Source organism: Embiotoca jacksoni, unplaced genomic scaffold (assembly GCF_022577435.1).
Source record: "Embiotoca jacksoni isolate LCO1_2020_lvr unplaced genomic scaffold, fEmbJac1.0.p SCAF_14, whole genome shotgun sequence".
Taxonomy (NCBI): domain Eukaryota; kingdom Metazoa; phylum Chordata; class Actinopteri; family Embiotocidae; genus Embiotoca; species Embiotoca jacksoni.
This window is the reverse complement of record NW_027185274.1, coordinates 15,614,709-15,638,706: the sequence shown is the minus strand read 5'-3', so window position 1 is coordinate 15,638,706 and position 23,998 is coordinate 15,614,709. Positions and strand designations below refer to the sequence as shown.

Sequence of the window (23,998 nt, the reverse complement as noted above, 5' to 3'; positions counted from 1 at the left end):
GGACCCAGAATCATTGTGCACACTTAAGCCAAAATACCCAGATTGACTTCACTGATATGGCTATATTCAACAAATGTGAAAAATCTGACATAATGACACAGCAGGGTGAGGTTTGTGATGTTTGTGTGTCATGTGTGTGCATATGTTGTGCATGTGATTTACAGCATACAGAAATGTGCATGTAATTTATTTTACAGTACAGTGTATTACAGAGGGCCAGTATTTATGTTTTGCTCAGCCATGACACATGCTGCCACGGGTCACCATTTAAACACGCTCTAACTGGCCAATTTAAAGTGTGACCAGATGTCCTGTATATTCACAGAGTATGAGCTTCACAACTATGCACTGTTTACAATATGCAATATAATAATATGATAATTGTATCCCATTTTAATTCTGTTTTAATCTTGTCTTTCCTTGTATTGTCAACATTTTAGTTGAAGTAAGTTTGCACCTGATTTTATCTCATAGAAAATATGTTTATGTAGCAAATACATTTTGTCAAAAAAGTACAATAATACGAAATAGATTTCACCAACTTGTTATCAAATTAATCAAACTGCACATATCTGCAACATGTTTGTTGACAGGTATTTTAATTTGTTTCACCTACAACATCTGATTATGGCAACCAAAGCATAGTTGATTGCTTTATGCTATAAATTCTAAAATGTAAACGCTTCAAACTCAATAAATGCAAAATATGGGCACAATCTACCCTTCTGTTCCTCAGTTATGGTGTGAATTAATAATAGCCAGAAAAGTGTTTTTTCAGAACATTATGATGTCACAATGAAGATGGCCTTTGGCCTTTTGGATATAAGATGTCATCACTTTACCTTTTTATGCCATTAGATAATTGTGAAATGTTGTCATTATTAGCGTGGTATTTCGAGAGTTGTGGCCACAATTGTGTTTTGTGAGGTCACAATGACCTTTGACCACCAAAGTTTAAACAGTTCATTCTTGAGTCAAAGTCAAACGTTCACATCAAAGCGGTCCTGAGACATCACAATCACAAGAATTGGACGGACGCATACGATGGACATTGGGTTACATTCACCTTGACCTTAACCTTTGACCCCTAAAATCTAACAAGTTCATCCTTGAGACCAAGTGAACGATTGTGCCAAGTTTAAAGAAACATATGGTGTTCACAAGAACTGACAGACGAAAGGACGGATAGACAACCCAAAAACACGATAACTCCAGCTTTGGCTATCACTGGTCCACAGGCATAAAAAAGTCAATATAATAAATGTATTGTCTAAAAATGTTTACAGACTTTCTCCAGAGGATAAATCATGCAGGATTTGCTGATCCCTTATAGCATCCAAATTAGATGGATATTTTTGGTTTTAAGTGAGCAGCTATTGCATTCATACTCACCTAAGACCTACTTGTAACAACTTTGGAGTTCCAGTGATTTTTCAGTTACTGTCATTATCAGGCCTTTTTCGTTTTTGAGCAAATACAGTTGTACTATTAACAATCCCATTAGCCTTTGAAACATTTTGAGAACAAAACCTCCCTTACCAGAGTGTTGTTACTCCCTCAACCTAACAAGCCTGATTCAAGATGGGAACCCCAATCTCAAGCATTACACTTCTATGCTCTGTAGATTTACCATCTACCACTACACTTCCCTACAGCAGACAAAAGTGAAATGAATCCATGATGCAATTACGTTTCTTTCAAAACTTATTCAACAAAACTGGTCAGTTGCATTTAAACAGATTTTCGCAGGAGACAATGTTGTTGGCATATACTCTGACAAAAATAAATGCTGGCATAAAAATCTAACTCTCTATGAATTAATATTAAAGTTTTAATCAAAACTAAACTCAAAGCATTTTGGTTACAGTCTATAGAGACCGCAAATATTCTAATCAGCTGAGCTTTTGAAAATCTAATAAACAATTCTTGCCACACTTAATAAACATATTCTTTCTTCCCAACATCTTCGCCCAATCCATTCTATTTTCCTCCCTATTTCCATCCTCTCTGCTGTTGGATTTGTCTTCCCCCCGTCTCTGAGAGAGTAGCTGCATAGTGGGAGTGTGTTGTCTCAGTGCCAGGGCAAAAATAGACAGTAAATTACAGAGCCTTCTGAGAACACCCCACTGCGCTGCATGACCTCAAAATAACACACACAGACATACACTCGGAGACTCACATACAAACATGAAATACACAGTATGCTGTCCTACTTCTATATTTCCCATTCAGCCTGTTGATAAGACGGAGTCCTTCGCGATGTGCCAACCGGCAGTCTGCACTGAAGTTATGTCCCTGCAAAGGAAACTCTGAGTCTGCTTCACAGATGTTACTGCGATTACGGCCTCATCTCAGCTTACAAAGACACACATGCACATTCTTAAAAGTATTTATACAGATATGCATTTATGTGCTTGCCAGGGCTTAACCTCATAGTACTCTTAAGAAACCTATTAGCAAAATCACTGCTATTTCCTTCCACTTTATAGCTGATTGTTTTCCAAAAGAAGCCTCTTAAATTACCAGATAAATATTTTTGTAAACTTCTGGTAAGATGTGTCATTTCTAATTCTTAGACAATGCTTGCAATGCTTGTCAGCACTGCAGGCTAGAAAAAAATAAGAAAAGAAAACAGGGCAGTGATGAATGACATCACAGGTGTTTGTCATACTCACCTTGAGTGAGTCAAAACAGGCAATGACTCTGCCATTTTCCACTTGACAGCTCTTGGCAGGGTGGGCGAACTTGCACTCGCTGTCCGGCCGTGAACAAGTCCCTCTCTGGAATTCCCGACATACCTCCAACGTCAGCCACTTTGTGTCCCGGATCTGTGTAACATTCACTGCCATTTCAAACCAGGCAGGAGGGGTCGATAAAGAGGAATAGATATCCAGCAAATGCAGTTATGTGTATGTCCGTATGTTTTTAATAAGACTGGGACGAATGGTGAGGAAGAATAAGTAAAGGACATGGGAAAAAGCAAGACTTTAGAGGTTTTGTCCCCAGGGTCTGATTTTGAAGTGAAGCCTATGAGGCCTTGGACTCGCCTACCACCTGCAGCCCATCCCAACAGTCTGTTTGTGGCTCAAATAAGAATCCTTCAGCACCTCTCACCCAGGGCCAGGGCTGGTGATGGCCACAGAGGTTCGCTTTGTAATGTCTTTCAAACACACCCACACCAAACACACCAGTCCTCTCTCTCTCTCGATTGCTTGCTCCTCGGCAGAACTGTCAGATGAGACGAATTGCAAAACACTTTACCGATTGAGCTGGCCCATGATGAAAAGCAGCAGGGCTGAAGGAGAGAGGGGCAGAGGAGAAAGAGGAGGAAAAGGCCGGTGGGGACAGCAAAGTGAGAATGTCCTTTCGCTCACAGGAGCAGATAAAAGCTGTGTCTTCAGTATCAGGCTCTGTCTGCAGAGAAGGGGGAAGTGGTCGACTTCCACAGAGGAGGGCTGAGTAGCATGGGTGGAGAGAGGTCTGGCTGGCAGACAGAGCAGGAGATCGTGGGGAGGAGGGCGGTGTCAGTAGTGTGGAGACAGCCTCAGTGGACGCGGTTGGCAGTCATGGCAGTCGTGGTGCTCCTGGTGTGGCTGGCAGCTCTGGCAGACATGGACAGGCACAGAGGCACAGGCGTGGAGCCAAACAGCCACAGGGGTCAGCGGATGAAGGCACTTCTCTCTATGGAGAAGGAGGGAAGAGTGTAAGTGGAACAGGGCTTAACGTACACACATAAAACACACTCTACACTCACACACACACACACAAACACACACACACACACACACACACACACACACACACACACACACACACACACACACACACACACACACACACACACACACACACAATTGGATTCAGACACACACAGCTTCATTTTAACACGTTTCCCATTCATTCTCCCGTATATCCTCTCTCACAGTAGGCTTCACTGAGAGCACCAGGCTCTCAGCTGGAAAATCAAACACTGTATTGCTATCAGTAAAGTTCAAGCATTCAGGCACAGACAAGTCATTTCAAAAGAAGACAGTGAGGAGGAGAGGGAGATCAAGAGACAGAGAAAAAAGGGTGAACAATCATGTGAATGCGTTTTGTGTGGTAAGCAATATTAATTAATGACTCTGACTGAGATTTTCAATTCATGATAATGTCTATACTTTTACTGTAATAATTTAAACAAATGAATAAATAACAAGTAAATCAAAATAACAAACAAAATAAATACAATTACAGGTTTTCTAGCTTTCACAGGGAATATCTAAGTAAAGTCAGATCTCAAAAAATTCCTAAAAATCAAGAACACTTATGTTGGAAGATATTTTAATCAATATTTTTGCATTGTTAACAATGACAAATTTAGAGTGTTTGAGTATGAAAATATTGATTCGTGAGTTATCAATCTGCACAGCTCTGGTGACACTGGAAATGGCCAATCCGCTGGCTCGGTGGCTCCGGCATTGTTCCTGGCAGGTGGCCAGGTACAGTACAAGACAAGCAAGAAAATGACCAGTGAAAGAGGGAAAATGAGAAAGACAGAGAGAGCGAAGGAAAAAGTTTTCCAATATGCTCCTTATAACCACTCATACAAACACACTGACTGGCTCCCCAAAACCTCCCACAGCTGCTACGCTTACTATAAGTGCCCCTAACCTACATCCCACATGTGGTTACATCACTTCCAGCTTCCCCACACTCTAACAGATGGAAAGTGTTTTAAATACGTTATCATGCAACACTCATATGAATTGTATTTAAAGCTGCCATCCAGATTGAAGTTAGTGGGCAACTTTAAAATGATTCTACTGTAACTCAACATGCCATTTGATTCATACAGTGGTCCTATTCTTAAATATGCAGGCATAGTAATATGTAACTACTCTTTACATGCAGTGTGTGTTGTAGTTACAGTAGGGTGAGATCTATATTAAAAAGGCAAAGTAGCCATAAAGAAATTGGCAAAAACCATGCATGGGCCTTGTTTAAGTCAATAATTTCATGTATTTCTCTGAATATGGATGGACCTCGAGTTGTGAACTTGAATAAAAAAAACTTTTCCTCTCAGCTGGATGTATTGAATCCAGGCATTTTTCTTTTTGGGGAATCATAATGCATTCTGGGAATTCAAAGATATCATGAACTGAAACCGAAGATGAGTCAGTCTGAAAGAGGGTATACTGTATACTGCCAAAGTAATTTATACCTTTTCATCACAAAATAACCCTGGAACACACTGATCATGATATTTAATAGTCATACAGGATCCAAGGATCGATTTCTTTTTCCGATCTGCAAGCACTAATCCTGCAGTGTGGACAACGCAGATACAAAAATTTTAGTGAGTGAGTGAGTGAGGAAAGAAAGAAAGGAAAAAAAAAATACTTGGTCAAACATTGATTTCTTATGTGTCATTCTCCTTTCTCCTATTTGGGCCAGTCACTGTGGTGAACTACTTTTCCAGACCGAACCTGATATTTTAGGCAGCACGTGTTTGTGCGGACACGAACAAGAGGCCAGAGCAGCCTGCTGTATCTGGCAGGATCACTGTGGTGGGAGTAAATACGGAGAGGACTACCATTACCAATGCGTGAAATACGGAGTAGCAAAAAAAATGTGTCTTATGGATCGCCTGTTCTTACTCACTTCCTGACCTCTCCTGTTTCTTTAAATTTTTTCTTTATTGCACCGCTAATGCCCAGATGTTAGGGGGGGCTTTGTGACGTATGAATAAAAGCACTGGTATATTTTTAATCTATAAAGCAATACTGGGTAAACTTCTGGCCCACCTCTGTTCCCTTCTCTGTCTCAGCTCTGCACGTTATGAGCTACAGTCCTCTGTGTGGTTGCCTCTTAATGTAACCCAGTGTGCTGACAGATCTGGGGAAAACTATGCACCTTGGGCGTGGAATACTCTACGAAGGCCCTAAAACAGACACACTTGTATCCATTGATAGTTATGGCCATCATGAAGAATGTGGTGGCATGTGATTGTTTATCTTAAGACGTTACCATGTTTGAGTGGCTATTTTATTGTGGAGTTTTTGTATGTTATGTTCAGTATGATGTATTTTATAATGTTGTGAGTTTGTATGGCTGCTACCTTGACCAGATCTCTCTTTTAAAAGACATTTTTGTCTCTATTGTACATCCTGGTAAAAAAAAAAAAAAAAAGGTTAAATAGATAAACAAAGAAAGCAGGAAGACCAATAAATGCAATGATGCAAATTACCTCATGAATAAAGGTGATTTATTTAAAAGACAATACATCTTTTTTTTCAAACCGGACAACATTTTTTGTCCATAAAAGAAGAATGTCATTTCATCTATTCGTCAGGGCGTCACTGACATTACTAAGGAGTTGGGTATTATCCCGACTTAACCAATCCACAAATAAACGCAGTTTCTTTGTCAGTAACAGTATATAATTGAATGTGTCGATTATCTGATACACTAATTAGTGCCAACGATCTCTGGCCTCCTCTTATCTTCCAATAAAAAGTATCTAATTTAGATCAACACACTGTAGTATGGATATTTAAAATGTCATAAATTAGAGCACACTGCTATTGAATCAGGAATGTGTACATGTACACATATAATCTTTGTTGGTGCATTGGAATCATTATTGGGTTAGAAAAAGTCAGACCAGTGCACACCTGATTTTAATCAGGACAACTGTCTGTAGAGGCCATTTTGCAGCTTGTGTTTTTAAGTGTAACTTCCAGTAAACTTCAATTGATTTCACATGCTTGTCTCTGAGTCTGTCCTAAAAAAAACACAGACATTTGATTTTTAGAAACCTGCATCAGACCTGCATCAGGTGAAAGTTGAAAGAATTTCTGTACTTTAAATTGTATATATTTCTAAAGCAGATACAATATCAATGCATTTCAAAAATGGGTCCAGCTCCCCTATATATGTGTTTGTTTTAGGCCGAGAGAGATGGCAAGTGAACAGTAACAAAAAAATGTGCTGTGATCGAAAAGTTTTAAAAACTACCAACACACAAACTTCAAAAGTACCAATTTCTGGCCAAAAATAAGGCTCACCACAGTCCTGCCACTGCTGCTTCAGGGGTCATGGGTCTCAGGAAATGTGAGGTCAGAGCAAAAACCCACTAAATATCCAGTAGCTCTGAACTCTAGCATGCAGCGACATGAAAGAGAAGAAGAGGGAAGCAAACAGTTGGAGAATGTACACAAATCAGATTAGACAAAATTTACGCTTTAATCCTAAAGCAATGACATGTTAGTTTCCTCAAAAGAGTTATTTTTTCTGAGGTTTTTACAGTGCTTGTGTAATATCCGGATGGATATGGCTTTGATGAAATGAAACAGCTTGAATAAACGGGGCTCCGCCTCTACAGTTCCACACCAAACACAGACTGAGACTCCTCAGATGAGGCTCAACTCAAAACACAGGATTCAAACTAAGGGGTACGAAATGTGAAAAACGACTTTGGCATTGAGGAAATATATAAATAAAGGACTCATCAATAAGCATCTTAGCATGTTTGAATAATGCATGTGGCCATTTCCCATAGCCAGAGGCAGATGATATCATTACACCATCAGATCAACTCACCAAGGTAATAAATTGGAGAGGCGAGGGAGGTGGAGAAGGCTGGAGATATTACATACATATAAACGCCGATAACGCACCAATTCCCCAAACCTAAAATACACACACACTCACACACACACACACACACACACACACACACACACACACACACACACACACACACACACACGCGCACACACACACACACACACACACGCACACACACACACACACACACACACACACACACACACACACACACACACACACACACATCGTTAACGTATACAGAATAATATATTTGCCAAACACTCATTCCTGACCGACCTCAGCTGTTGACATGCGGTCTGCACAAAGCAGAGTATAATGCCGAGTGTCACCAGGGTTCATGTATCTCCTCATTCAAAGAGAGCCATTTGATCTTGTGTTAATCTGTCTGCCAAAGTGGTACCACTTGTTTGGCCGAACTCCGGATTATTTCATGCCCATGACAACTCTCCAGGAAAAACACACAGATTTAGCCTGGAGAGGCACCAGTGCTCCCGACTTACTGGCTGTTGGAACCCAATGGCACTCACAGGTTTGCAATCATTATATAATACAAACATTAGGAACATTGATTTGGTTGTTCACAAACTTGAGTGTTCAAAAGCTACTTTCTGTTCATTATTGATTATCTATAAACAAGATTAAGAGTCTCAGTCATGCTGGCAGCTTTCAGAGGCTGCACAGTGGAGCTTTGAACAAAATAATATGTTAATGTAAAACGCATAACATTTATCATGTTTGCCATCTTAGTTGAGGGTGCCTCCAAGCATTCGCTAATTAGGACTAAATACAAAGTACAGTTGAGGCTCCATTACCGAAGTATGTCAACAAATTGCAATTTTGATCTGATGGAGGTTCTTGATGAAAAGAAAAGAACCACTAAAAGTTATCATAAATCTTCTTAAACTGAAAATCAAAGTCATCTATCTAATAGTTGTTGTGACATTTCACTTAAAAATGCAAATGTCAACAGAAAAAGTCAGGGGATCACTAAGTCAGCTGGAGTCATCCTCTGGGTGCCATAAATGTCTGTCAGGAGAATCAATTCAGTAGTTGTTTAGAGAGTCTGGACCAAAGCGGAGGGCCAACCGACAGGCCAATATTGACATCTCCAGAGTGAGTATGAATAATAAATATACCTTCCCTTCGTCCCCAGGAGGAGCTGAAAAAGGTTCCTGGGGAGAGGGAAGTCTGGGCTAAGTTGCTCGACGTGCTGCCACCATGACACGACTCTGGATAGACGAAAGAAAATGGACGGATGGATGGAATAAACATACATGAGTTTATTTTGACATCAGCACTATGTTTGCTTGATGTAGCTGCATATTTTGATATTAAAGTGCACTATTTGACGTAATCCATGTGGAATGGAAGCCACAACCAGCCCTGCATCTGAGAGCAGTACGCAGACAGAAAGGAGAAGTATGAAGAATAAAAATAAGAGTGAACAAGGGCCAGAGATCCGAGTCATTTATTCACCTTGAATGACTTCCAAAGAAGAAGAAAATGAGGAATGTGATGAGAAGAAAACAAGTTCTTTCAATGTTTGATTTCCTACGGATGGCCTATGAAACATAAAAAAAAGAGAAAGAGAAACTCGCTGCAAAGTAAGAGGAAACAATTTGCTTCAAAACAAAATTTCTTAAGAGAATCGCAGTGTAAACTCTGGTCTGTTAAGGTGCACTCAGAGCTGCTGCCTAGCAATCAAAGCGTCTTGTTTGTTTAGGTGGTAAGTTGATGGCTCATACATTCCTTGAGTGTTTCAAATTCACTGAAGGGCTCCAAATCAAACTTTAATGCTTCTCACTTGGGATGTTGGGAAAAGCAGCTGATTGCAAGCGGAGAGATTATTATAATTTAGATGAAATCCAATAATGCATTAAGTTTATAGAACAGGTCAGAAGTCATTAGTTTGAGAGCTTCACCTTTCAAAAAGCAAGGGAAAAAAATAGAGGAAGGAAAGATAGAGGAAGGGAGGTGAAATTCGGTAATGTGAGAGGTCAAAGGTCACTGACTGCAGCAGCAAAAAGCAGATGCTGGACGCTTCGTATTACACCTCATCACCGGCTGACCAGGATATCAACTATAAACGACCTAAGCTGCCCTTTATACTGATAGGAGCATCGGGGAGAGTGGGGATGGGGAGGGGAGGCTGATAGACAAACAGAGTGAAGGAGACCAGAGGTAGTGACAGGAAAAGGATAAAGGCTCGAAGGAGACTGATGGGGGGGAAACAGGAGCAATTAGTACAAGTTGGAGAGACACAGGTTGGCGTCTGGTAGTGAGAGGAGGTGAGAACTGGCAGGTGGAGGAGGAATCAGAGAGAAAAGTCAGGAGGGTAAAAACAGGATTTTGTTCCATTTGAAAGCACTGCTGGCCCTCTGCTGTGAAACCATCTTGACATTTGTCAAAGCTGTTCATTTATCTTTCTCTGATCCCCCACCTGTTCTCCTTTTCAATTCCTCTCCATGCACACACTTTCAGTGTTTTCTGCTTTTTCTCCTCCCCAAGTCTTTCTTCTCCTAAGTTGCACTCAGAGTATCATGTGACACAAACAACTTTGTGAACGTGGCTCATCTTTTAATAGTAGCTGTCCTCATTTTATTCGCCCACTGTCTCAGCCCCCTCTCCCTCTCCCTCTTCTCATTCCTTGTTCACACAACACCTTATGCTGCAGTAACACAGTAATGTGCTGCAAGGTCACCATCGCCACGGAAATTAGATAAACCATGTTTAAAGCAAGGACAAAGTGGTTAATGGTGTCAGGTCCAGCCTCGTATCATAGCAGTATGGTGGAAATCGTATGAATTCCACCATTAAATAAAAGCTATATACAATGTGAACAGGATTGCCTACTAGACTCATGGACTGTCCACTAATGAGACTACGGGAATTAGCAGGGGTAGTGCAGTGCCAAATTTAAGTTCAACACTAGCATTATACTGTATATCCAGAGAGTTTCCTTTAAACAAACGTGACATACAGTATGAGGGGCAATCAAAAAGTTCAGAGACTGCTCCTGCTGCCCGTGAACGCAGCACAGTAATGCAAACCGAATGTTTCCCCTCAGCTGCCTCACAACTTCCACTAGAGCTCGGTGTTGACAGTCTGACCCTGGGGGATTTATGCCTTTTTCGGTCTTGGATGGTAATGTTCTGTCCCTCGTAAAACATAAAGGTATTTGAATGGTTTTTGCTGACGATTTCCCCAAGTTTGACACAAAAAATTGCTGTGTGCTCACTGCACCAGGTGGTGAATTTACAAATGTGTGTGCACCAGTGGTCACCAAAACGTGTTTCACCAAGCATAACTTGGAAGACTTATTCACAAAGGTTATTGTTTGCCCCAGCTTTATGCACATCGTGGTTTTGCGGTCCATTCGAGAGCAGTCTCAGAAATGTTTTGCCCCTTTTATTTAGCTACTCCATCAACCAAATATTTAATAAAATGCCCCTTACTGGATCTCATAATGCCAAAATTTGTGATAAGTGATACCTTGCCCAAAGTCACATTTTTTTTCACCATCATATCCAATATTTCTTTTGATTTTGCAAATTTTAAGGAGAGAAAGAAATATTAAAATTTCAGCTTTGTGGTTTTATGCGTGCATGCAAACAAGCCGTAAACAACTGGTCAAACCAAGGTCTCCATACTGATGACGTTTGACATTGCACGCACAAAGAAAAGAAAATATGACAGAAAAATTCTTCACAATGGTGCTCGCCACAACATATTCTCCAAACTTCTCACGAGCCATATTTTCATAAATCAGCACAACATACTTCACAGCCCAGAGCAATGGTAATTTTGTCAACAAACATAATGGAAGAAAATATTGATGACCATAGCATTAAAACTAAATGAGCACACTGTTTTCCTACTGCAGTGCAAAGGTTTGATTTGTAGTTCAGTAAGTATAGAGATGTTCATTCAGAGATTCATTCAAGTGGTCTCAAAAGTCATTATTTTGGTTATGTATTGATCTAATATGTAAATTAAATTGAATACTGCAATTAACAGAAATACTAAAAGGCACAACACCAATGTAGGTGACGAGTTGGAGTGGTAAAAGTTTAGACACATTTAAGCGGATTGTTGAGCTATGTTGCGGTGTGTAGTGTTGCATGGTGAGATCTTTCTGTAAGTTGTATTTAAGATTTTCACATAATTCTCATTCATAAATGAAAATAGTTTATTCTTTAATTAAACATCAAAACATGACAGAAAATAATAGATGGCGTAGGAGCTTCCCGTTTTACTTTAGGCAAAGATATTGCATTTGGTTATCATAAATCTACTATATCAGTGTCTCTGTGAAAATAAAAACCTCTGCTTGTTTCCCTCCCCCATGTTAAACTGCTCAAGGAACACTGCGTGATGGGCATCTTGGTCTTACATAAATTAACTCGAACACATTGCCGATGGGACAGCGACATTAATGAGGCTCACATATGAACCCTGTCAAACAAACGCTCGGTCCCACCACTGCAAACCTGAAATGTGATACGACCCTTTGCCTGAGTGCTGCATTCTGCAGTGAAAATCCATTATGATGATGTTTCCACAGATTGTACCATCAGGGTAATTTTATACGTCATTCCAGTGCCTATCTTGTGACACACACATTAGTATTGATCACAAACAGTGAGACAGCAGATCTGCATCTTCCACATAGGGTGCACAACCATATAGATGAATGGAAGGTCAGCCATTGCATTGGTATTCAAGACGCAGCCATATGAGTAGAATGTATGCATATGCATCGCATCAACTATCGCTCGTGTGCTCCCTTTATCTCTCACACACACATATATATATATATATATATATATATATATGTGTATATGTATATATATATATATATATATATATATATATATATATATATATAAACACACAAAATCTGTGATTCCCTCCTTTAGCTGTGAGACAAACAGAGGGGAGGGGAGACGGCGAGGGCAGTCAAGTGGCACGTGTGCAAGCTGTCGTCTGCACTGTGATATCAGCGCAATGCTTAAAGAGCCTGACATACACGTAGAGACATGGGGGAGGTAGTTACAGAAGACACCCATATAATTAAGGATGTGAGATCATACACATTTAGATACATGGTTACGTATTTGTCTGTGTATGTTCTGTAGAAATGGGGCAATTGCATGTATTCTGCATACATTTTGTTCATCTGCACAACTGCATCCTCCTCCTCCTCCCTTCACTGCAGTGTGGCTACCTGGCTGTGGTAACGCCAGTGTGGTGTAATGCAGTGGCAGCAAAGGTGTCGTTGAGTTCATGGACATAAACCAACTTACTGCCAGACCAGTCTGCTCCTCTCAGGAATAGCAATGGAGGAGGTGTGTGTATGAGTATGTGTGTGAGAGTGTGGGTGGGAGGTTAGATTGAAAAAGATTGAAAAAACGGTGAGAAAGAGAGGGAGAGTCGCAGAGACAGGAAGACAGACAGCGTGAGGAAGAGACAGTGAGTGATAGAAGGAGACGTTCTAGGGATACAGCTGTAATAGGTGGAAGGGAGGGAGACAGATGCCAGTGGAAAAAGTGCCCACTTTGATAAAAAAAAGATAAAAAAGAAAGGCTCCCTTGAGTAAATTTACCACCTCGGCATGTGGCATTTCAAGCACAGGGCCATTATCACACATGAAAAAAGCCAAACCCTCACACACACACATATGCAGTCTTTTCTTTTTTTCTTCTACTTTTACTGTCTCTCATGATTTGGCACGCAGACACACGTCAACCTGGAAAGACAATGCAGGCAGACAGGTGAACAAGGACATTATACAAGCAAAATGGAGACAGACACAGTGACAGACAGAGGGACAGACAGGCAGACAGAAGGCAGATACAGGTGGCACGGTGTGACAAAAACAGAGTGGAGATATTCTGAAAATAATGAGATGGGAGAGGAGTGAGAGAGAGGTTTCAGACACAGAATGTACAATAAGTACAACAAGATAAGAACAATTTATAAAAGACTTGGGTTGTGGAAAACCCTTGACAAGGGATGGTTCAGCAGCAGCAAGATAATCACTGAATGGCTGAAAAACGTATTAGCACCCTTGTAGTTAAGATGATGAAGCTCAATAGGTGAAGATTATAGATGATGATTTGCCCTGCTGTAGATTTTTGACATTCCTTCGTCTGAAATTTTTTATCAAATCAGGAAATACCAAAGGAGTGGATGCTCTCCAAAACAAAGAATCTACAGTCAATTTGTCAATTTTCCAAACTGAAACCAAACACACTTAGAGGTGCAGAGTTCAATACTTGTCATCAGACCTGCATTCAGCCCAACGGGGGATAATTTGTACTCTTCAGCTGTCCATGACCAGTGATTCAGTTTGACACCTTAATCTGTGGAAATCACAGAGGGCTCGTCCATGGAGCCAACTGTATTTACTATAGATTACATCTTCCACTAGTGTGCATTAGTCCAGTGACAGCTTTGCAGACTGCAGGGAAAACAGCAATCATAAACCACTGACTGACTCACTGTGATTTTGCCACTCACCAAATAGCCTCATAGGACTCCTCGAACCATTTGTCTGAATGACTGCCTATCTGCCACTTACATGCTCTGTGTCGAATTTCTGAGGATCGGGACTCACTGTCATCTCCACTTACATTCTCCTGCTGTCACCTTGATCAAAGTGTCCGGCCTATTTTCTTTTTTCTTGATAATTGAATAATGCAAATCAGGGGTGTGCATATTCACCAAAAAACTTCCACACAAACACGCAGCTCATCTGCATTCGACAGGCTGCCCTGTGACTGCCGAGGACAGCAGGGAGATGACATCACTTCTAAAGGACAGATTAGTTGGGGGATGAAACTGGAAGGTGGAGGAGGATAAGAGACAAGGACAAATTTATAACAGAAATTGCTAAATTTGTTTAAATGAATACAGTCAAATGAATGTAAAGATGCATCCCTCTCCTTCTCTTGGAGTCTCATTCTTCTCTCTCACATAGTTGTGTATTCCAAGTCGTGTGTGTGCGTGTTGTCTGAAATTCAGTATGTATCCGAGTGTCTCTGCGCTCTCGCTGTACTATGCTCTAATGACCTTGTAGATCTGCCTGCTTTGATCTGATCTGCAAAGAAGTTTTTTCAACCCACCGAGTGCCAGACACCGAAAGAGAAACACGGAATGACCACAAGAAAGCCCGCTGACAGAGGATAAAGCTGAAAGATGCAGAGACAAAAAGGCAGAGATGCGTGAGGAAGTAAAACTGTGAAAGAGATGGAGAGGTGTTGAGATTAGTGCGTGAGAAGGGTGTACACACAAAAAATAGTTAACATATAGATCGACGCAGTCTATGCTAAAGTCTCCGTTTGGTAAATGATGACATCACGTGAGAGCTCAAACTATGTTTTTTTTGTTGCAAAAAATAACTGAGTAAATAAAATACCCATTGTGCTTCCACCACCACACACAGTAGTAGGTGGGCCTCCCACATGACATCCGTCATGACATCCTTGTTACGATTACTAATTCATTCATTAATTAATAATTACGATGAAACTTTTATTTTTCTGAGACTCCTTCGGTTGCGTTGGCACTGGAGCGAGGCACCATCAATGTCTTTCACTAATGAGCCATTGCAGGGATTTCACTGTGTATATGTGTGGCTACAGAGAGATACATTTAATCATTAAGGTTAGCCACTCTGCTCAATCAGAGTTTTATATATATTATATTTATTATTTTTTTTTTAGTTTTTCTGTCAGTGGGTTGTTTTAAACCACGCAAATGAGAAATGAAGAAGATGAAGCATTACCGTCATTGGATGAAGAACTTGAGGATCAGAGCACTCAGTTGGGTGAACCTGTCATCATGTCGTCAAGGTAATAAAAACACATTTCATTACAGCTTTCTGTGTGCCATATGAAAATGATGATGAGAATCATGTGATGAAGATTCATTGCAAAGTGTTTAGACTCCAAAATAAATGCATTCCATGTCTATGGATCCATGTCTATGCATTCCATTCTATGTCTGTAAGCAAGCCTTTGATGCAAATAAATAAATAAATAAAGATGTATTCAACAATCCTGCTATTACAAAAAAAAAGGGGGTTTTCAAGGAGCATATAATAAATCCATCATGTTATTCCCTATATCCCCGATCCATTCCAGAAAACACAGCTTTAATAATTCACTGAATTACTTTTCTTTGTGGATAAACAAACTTTATAATATTAAGCCCTGCTATTCAAATTCTGCCGACTTTTTGGGTACTTCTAAAACATAATTATTTTTGATGATTTTGTGCGTGCATATGTGTTATTGTATTTCTGTGTCAGACGAGCACAGACACAGGTAATGTTGGATATTGAATCATTTCCTGAGGGCAGCTATAGTGTAAACATCAGTGGTCCTGCCAGTATACAGGAGGAGTGTTAGGCTGTTCATATGTATAAAAGTGAGCCCGTGTGTTTGTGTTTTCTTTTTTATTCATTCATCCATAAGCGTGAGTGCATTTTTAGCTTTAGTGTTAACAGTAGTAGTCGCACAACAGGGATTTCAGTGCAGTCTAAAAAGAGAGAAAGAGGCAGAGTGTAGTCTGCCAGAAACGGGAATGTGTGTCAGTGTGTGTCATTGTGTGTGTGTCTTTGTGCAGGAGTGTGTGCTAACTACTCTGCGGAACATTAAACACTAACGTTACCCATTCTTTTGTCTGCTCAGCTCTTTTCCACATTAAAACTGTCCCACCTCAGACTACCACACATTTGCAGTGAAGCATGGTGCCAATCTGCATATGTACACACACGCAAACCCCGACTTCCAAACAACTCACTCACATCCAACACATCTACCTCAACATCCAGATGGTGAATAAAAAAAACAAAACAGATATGGCAGAACAAGGATGAAAAAGTATGCATGGGCAAGTCAGTCTTATGTCTAAACAAACATGGAGTAATACACAACCTAAGTACACACACGTACACAGACTGAAGAGCAAAGACTTACTGGATCTCTGCAAGGACTCATCTGACTGCTGCTGAGGGGAGAATGGAAAGTGAAAACCTCATGCTTGCTTCGCGGCACTCCTCTCTTTCACTCCCTCTGTCACTGAACCCTCCTTCCTTTTTCCTTCACTTTCTCCCTCCCCTGCCTTATTGCCCCCCCCCCCCCCCCACCTCCCACCTCCCACCCCTCCTCCTCCTTTTCTTCCTCCCCTCCCTGTCCTTCGCTCCCTCTTTCTCTCGCTCCTTCCCTCTTGGCAGAGCCTTACTGTATTCAGACACACCAGTCTCCATATATGGCAGCACAGCTAAACATGTCACACATAATTTATCCACAGCAGGCTGCGAGTTCACCTTTCACAGCTCGCGCTTGGATCATATGCAAAAGAGGGAGGAGAGGAAAGGAGGTAGGGCAACGCAGGGGAACAGACAAACTTCCACTGTCAACAGCCACGTTTCCACAATTTCACACTGTGTGAGAGTGTGTGTGTGTGTGTGTGTGTGTGTGTATGTTAACAAACACTGACAATCAGACCGTGAAAAAGCTCCCGGAGACCAAATGCAGTTCACCTGTACTGTTCCAACATCTCCCTCCCCGTCTCTCCACCATCTATCCACCATCTATATCTGCAGGCAGTAAATCTTATACACTGCTGTTTGTGTGTCCACGTGCCACCCCCCCCCCTCCCACCCCTCCTCCCCCGAAAATGGAGAGAACTAGAAAACCAACTACAAGACAAATACAATTTCCAAAAGAGTTACAGAGAGATTTAGAGAAAAAAAAGAGGAGGAGTTAAATCATTTTGTTTTCTGACTGAAACAGGGAGATGTGGGGAATGATAGAGAGGTCAGATCAAAATAATATGTCAACAAACAAGACACCATTCGGAGTGCTGTCTGGCTGCGACTGTAAGAATCAGCGCAATTCCCTCTGATGATGTGTCAGGTTTTGCACAATCGATGGCTTTAAAAATACATGCCTGCTGACCTCTCAGCTGCCTCTTCAACTTCCCCTGGAGTGTATTTTTTTTCATCTCAAAGCCTTGACGCACTTGAAGAAAAACAAACAACAAATGCAAGATGCGCATAGCAGTTGAGGTGAAAAGAAAGAAAAAGGAAAAGCAGAAAGAGAGACAGAGACATTGGGAATAATAATAACTGCACTTGAGTAGCAGTGCTGGCTGGTAGCTTTCTCCTCCCTCCTCCACAGCTTCAGTCCACTCACAGGACAGCAAGAGTCACAGCTCTGTTGCCATGGAGTCTAACTCCATCAAACACTACGTCAGGTACATGTGTGTGTACGCGAGCATGTGAGTGTGCGGTGTTGTGTTCGTAGAGGTGTGTGTGTATGTCAGGTGGGTGTTACCAAGTGACTCAGAGCCAAATCACTGACTTGTGGCTGCAATATATCAGGGAGTTTGACATTTATCACTGCATTGGCTTGTGTGTATGTGTGCGTGCGTGTGTGTGTGTGTGTGTGTGTGTGTGTGTGTGTGTGTGTGTGTGTGTGTGTGTGTGTGTGTGTGTGTGTGTGTGTGCAAGAGTGTACGGGAAAGGTTTTGATTGAACAGCAGCCTGCAGCCTGCCCTCAAAAGCACCAATGATGGATCTCTGTGCTGCTCTAAGTGTTCATGTTTAGATCTGGCTTCTATAAATATTTATCAATTCATTCATAGAGTTTAACAACACACTACAGATGCCGGTAATATGGAATTTTGATTTTAGAGCTGGCAAGTTATTATCCTGTGCCCAAAAAAGGTCCTGAACTTGCCTTTCAGTATTGTGCTGATCTGTGAACGGGATGCTGTGGCTACAAGCATTTACACGGTGTATCGTGATTCTCTAGAAACCAGATGAACTCTAAAATCACAGGACAAGGCAGCACTTTTGTTTTGGAAAAATCTTTGTCTGTGATATGTCTACGCTATGCTCAGTAAGATAATACCTATTGTTACCTCTCAGAGGAGAGATGTCAGCGACAGTTTGTGGCTAATGGACATTTCAGTAGACAACGAAGCAATGCTACAATGTTAACATACACTTTTACTTGTAAAAACACTGCATCCAAAATATTACTTTGGTAAAAGAGTACTTTCGAGTCTGGCTCCGTCTGTGCACTGCCAATGCACCTGGATCTGCACTGCCCCTGCGCAGCACGGATAGGAAACTAGAGCCCTTGACCATTGTGTCTTACAGTCGAAAACTGACCACTTGCGAATGGACAAGCTGAGTCTCAAGCAACACTGTCTGCTGACTTGAGTGGAGCTGAGATGGTCCAGATCTCTGCAACATTCAAACAGTTTTTTCTCGTCGCAAATCTTTGGTTTGACCTGGGATATTACAAGTGGCTGTTGTGCCACTGTGGTTTTTGGTCTTAAAATATTCCACAATGCACAACATTAAACAGCACTTACTGAAGTACAGCCGATACCGATCTGTTAAAACAATACTTTGACCGGCCTCAAAACCAATCCATGAGATGAGCTCAGGACATCCCTACTTGTTTCCCCTGAGGCATGATGAAGTGAAGCTAAAAGTAGTATAAATAACAAGTCCTTCAGAATTACCTGACTAAGTGTACTTTCCACTGGCAGGGAGAGACAGTGAATGAACTAACATGGTACAGTGAAAGGATTTAGACTTGCAGATAATTGCTGCAATTGCAGATAATTTAATGGACACTAAGGTTCCTGTTCACTGTTCTGCTGATGTCTGTGTACAGAGGACAGAACAAAAAGGACTTTTGGAGCACTACTTTTTAACGTGAGCCACTCTCCCCTAGTGTACATCCTCTCTCTTTCTCCATTTCATCCAATCGAGGTCATGGACTCTTAAACATGCGCACCCAATGTGCCAGATAATTATAGACAGGCATGAAGAAAAATCCCAAGTAAAATAATCGAGACAAGACGAGTTAAAATTGGCCACGGAGATCTGGATATCCGTATATCGCCTCTGATCCATGCTGCTAAGCAGACCTACCGGAGAACCTTACAGATGTTACTAAATGGAAAATCCAACATGGCAACCTGGTGTGAGTCTGACAGGCTTTTAACATTAGTAGCAAGTCTCTGCTCTATTATTGTATGCCTAGGGTCTAACTATAAACGCATGACCTTGCAGAGCGTCTGTGTCTTTCTCCTCAATCTGAACGGCTCTGTGTGCTCGTATACCAACATGTTCCGAGACCCCAAGATGCAGCCTCAGTGGAAACTGAGGGAATCTGTCAACACAGACCTCTGTAACAGACCAGTAGTAAAATATATACGGCTGCTCATTGTTCACAAATCTCTTAAATTCTCCAACTCGCCACTGAAATAGTTTTACTGACCACTGGTACACAGAGACATGATGGATTTACTTTCATGGTGTGCTTGAGGCAACACTGAAACCCACCAAAAATCTTTTTTTTTTTTTTTTTTTTCTGTTTTGAATATCTGCTGAGTTCTGGTCTGGGTTACGGGGGGCTGGAACCTTCACCAGGTCGCCAGTCCACTAATGAGCCGACACTACGATCACCAATTTACCAGGCATGCATGTCTTTGAACTTTTGGAGGAAACTGGAGTACCTGGAGAGAACGCACACAGGCACAGGGAGAGCATAGAAATTCCACACAGAAAGGTCCAAGCTGAGGTTTCAAACCCAGAACATTGTAGTAGTGAGGCGACACTGCACCACCATCCTACTGCTAACTTTTAACCAAAGACAGTTAAACATTCTTCAGCTTTTTTCCCTTTTTCTTCCACCTCTAGTCTCTCTTAGACTCGAGAACACATATAAGACGATACAGCTTCACATATGTGCACACTTTAATGCTTTAGGCACCAACACTGGATTAATACTGAGCAGAGTCAGAGATATAGATACTACTGCCACATAAGTGTCTGGTAGATAATGCTATCAGTAGACAACACAGATAGTGAAGGGAGGATCTTGATGAAAGCAACCATAATGAAAAAGAGGAACCTCTCCATTTTGAATTTTGCTAGGTGGGTTTCTGCTCAGGAACAGCAGACAGAAGTGGCGCTAAATGGAGACAAACTGAATATTCAACAGACTTCTTTTTTGTCCGAGGTGCATTATGCCTTTTTTTTTTTCAATTTCATTTCCAAGGCCGTAAAAGCTCTTTACATAATCTGTTACAGTGTTCAGCGCTTGCCACATCCCCATAATACACGTTGTCCAAAGGTGAAAAATTAACACTTACAACAAATTCAAAGGTCCTTTGGGACTTTTTTGGTAAAGATTCATTCAAATAAAACTACCTTGAGCTGTATCATTATTTTCTTCAGGGAAATTGGAAACTGTCATTGGAATTATGCCGTTTTGGAATGAAGGTTTAATTTAGAGATCACTAGTTTCTCACTCCACGCCTTCATTTTATCTTTTCTTGTGTTGCCACATAACAGCATCGAACCATGATGTCACCATGAGGTCCCTGAAGAGTGACCTGAAATTTCTCATTTAGGTCCTCGGGTGATAAAGTTTAAGAGCCACTGCCAGAAGCTGCTACAATCAGAATTTCCAGCCTGTCTGCGTCTCTGATGCAATAGATATGGCCACAAGCCTCAGCAGCCGTTAAACCACAAAACCACCCGTAACAGAGGAGCCAGGCTTTTACCTGTCAGTCAGCTTGCACTGACATCATGCAAATACCTCAAAAATAGACATAATTTCTTTAAAGTATTTGAAATATGGTGGAACCAGTAACTACATACTTTGGAAACCTCAAAAGGCCATTAATTGATTGTTGTCATAAAAGTGTCACTTAAAATGCTTCACTGGTCCAAATTGTTTTTGACGGGGTACATTAAGCATCAATTGAAATGGCATAATTAACTGGATGGTTTGCAATTAAACAGTTGAAAATATAAATGAAGACTTTTGCTGCATAATTAAATGATTCATTTTTAACTTTTCTGTAACATCAATATGTTGGACTGTTTACCTGAAAAGTTAAACAATCCAGAATTACACAATTATCATTTCCTAAAAGTTACAATGTGTTTCCTAGCAGTACCTAAGCACGTGTAACACCGTCCAAGGATATTGAAATCAGCTTCAGATAAATACTATCTGCAGGATGGAAGCAAAAAAAAAAAAAAACTATGCTAAAAACAAACCTGGTGAGAGATATTTCACTTGCATATCAAATATTTCGATATGAAATCCCATAATCAGATATTTTCAAGAAAGAAAAAAAACAACAGCAGCCAATTGCAACAGGCAAGGAAGTTGCCGGAATCACAACATGTCAAATATTAATGACTCCCTGGCGTCCGTATGGAACCACTCTCCCCAGTCCTCTTGTCAGGAGGCAGAAACAGACAGACGAACAGATCATCGTAGCCATCTGCACGGTCAGAGCAACCCTCTCTTACCTGCCTGCTTGTCTGGGTATCTCTCTCGCACTCGGTCTGGGTGTATGAGTGTGTGAGCGCTCACACACAACCCCACGAACAGGAACTGATGATTCTGCACGACTTCAGCCCTGCAGCGTGCAGTGCATTATGGGGTTTCGGTCTCTCTCTCTGCCTCTCGCTCTCTCTCCTCCTCTCGCTCGGTTGGCACAGTGTTAGAGGGGGATGTCCTCGCCTCCTGTCTGGAAAGAGGAGGGTGAACGCACACACACTGTGTACACACACACACACACACACACACACACACACACACACACACACACACACACACACACCATGCAGAAGAAGCCTCATGATGACGCCTGCCGCGGCTTTGGTTGCCATGGCAACAGCATCCCTCCCCACCCCCCTCACTCCTGTAATTCAGGCTCTATCTTCCAGTGTATTCTGTTTAAATAGTGAAATAGAAGGGAACAAATAATGTTTCACAAGCTGCACTCAGTCTGGTTGCCTCTAATCCTATTTAACGTTTACTTCAAGCCCGAAAGCCAACAAGCGGACTCAGAAATGAGGCTCTTGTGATCACCAACTGTTGCATCTGCCATCTGAGATAAAGAGATGGTAGTGTGTAGTAGGATACACTACCGACAGACACTGATACTGTGTGTGCGTGCGTGTGTGTGTGTGTGTGTGTGTGTGTGTCTGAGTGTGTGTGTTGATGCGATAGTTCCTGGAAGCAGGCGACAGTTCCTGTTTGCAGTCTCTTTCCTTTTCTCCATTCCTATTGACAGTGCACAGAGGCCTGCAGCCCTTTGATAACACACATTTCAGTCACATTACAAACAATGGAAGTACAGCTGACCAATGAAATGCATGGGTCGTTTGCATAGATGAATGCAGATAGAGAAAGACTGTTGTGGCTTAAAATGCAGGTTGGTCAGAAGTCTTCGGGAGTTTTTTTTTTTTTAATCATATTAAGACAAAGTGAGACACAAATACACCGAGGCTGAGTTCAATGTAATGTACGATTTACTGCATATCAAGTGGTTTCCATGGAAAACACCGCTTATACACCTAAATTAACTCTGCCTGTATTGGCCTGTATACTTCAGATGCACTCTATTGTTTCATATAGTGTCTGTATACAATTTCAATACAGACACTTCACTTTACCATTACTTCAAGAACATGCATCAGTAAGAGCAAAGCGAGCAATTTTAATCTGCCATTATTTCCATAAAAATTCGAATTAACAAAAATGCTATATGGTCCCTTATAAGTTTTGTTCAAACCTTGATTTCACTATTCAAACGCTTACTGTTAAAGTAATCATCACGTCCTGCAGGTTGATTCAAACTGTTGTTTAATGGCCTTCTTCAGAGTGATGGTATGAGCCGAATGGGTTATCAAGAAAGGGAAGGCTGACAGACAGAAACAGAGGGAGGGAGATAGAGAGAGAGAGAGAGAGAGAGGTATAAGTACTGTTAAGGTCCTCCTCTCTACTGTCTCCCATGGTGACAGAGTGGGCGGAAGGCCGCGGTTGTCCTTCAGGCCGTGCAAATCAGCAACTCACAGCTGAGTCCTGCGCCCCCCTCACACTGGTAACGCCCCAACACTCAATCTTTACACATGTAGCCTTGCTGTAATTTATCTCTTGGCTGTCATCGTTCTTTCGTCCCCTCTGTCTCTCAAAGCCCCGCATTCTGCTTCTAATCCAGTCTGACCTCACAAGGACCTTCGATGTCACTGAGACATGTATATTACATGTTTAGATCAAGATTAGTGATACCGCCAGGCCTCTGGAAAAAACCTGAGTAGTCAGATCAGATCAGAAAAAAAAAACCACATCCCCACACTATTCTCTGTCTTTTCAGTAGCCATGGGAACAGGTAGGAACTGGGATTCACTGAGCATTGATTGGTGAAATTGTTGTAAGGATGATTTAATCAGTGAGCTATTGCAAAGGCAGAAAAAAGAAGCAGAATAAGGTAAGGACATAGTAGGAGGCAACAGGTGGTATAGTGAGTGTGGCAAGATACCTGA

The 23,998-nt window shown here is 41.4% G+C and overlaps 1 protein-coding gene across 12 annotated transcripts in view; it reads right to left on the bottom strand.

The window, feature by feature from the left end:
• Window positions 1-22,187, bottom strand: part of LOC138197417 (muscleblind-like protein 1) — a 62,406-nt gene extending 40,219 nt beyond the window's left edge. For 4 of the 12 annotated variants that reach the window (XM_069148239.1, XM_069148244.1, XM_069148247.1 and 1 more), the window contains exons 1-2: window positions 21,977-22,186; window positions 2,676-3,681 (exon numbers count right to left, since the gene is read on the bottom strand). In XM_069148239.1, coding sequence (XP_069004340.1) covers window positions 2,676-2,849 — 174 coding nt within the window. In that variant the 5' untranslated portion in view covers window positions 2,850-3,681; window positions 21,977-22,186. Of the gene's footprint in view, window positions 1-2,675; window positions 3,682-7,049; window positions 7,142-16,598; window positions 16,687-21,976 lie in introns of those variants that run through there. The other 8 variants (XM_069148248.1, XM_069148250.1, XM_069148249.1 and 5 more) reach the window with 6 other exon arrangements.
• Window positions 22,188-23,998: the final 1,811 nt, after the last annotated feature.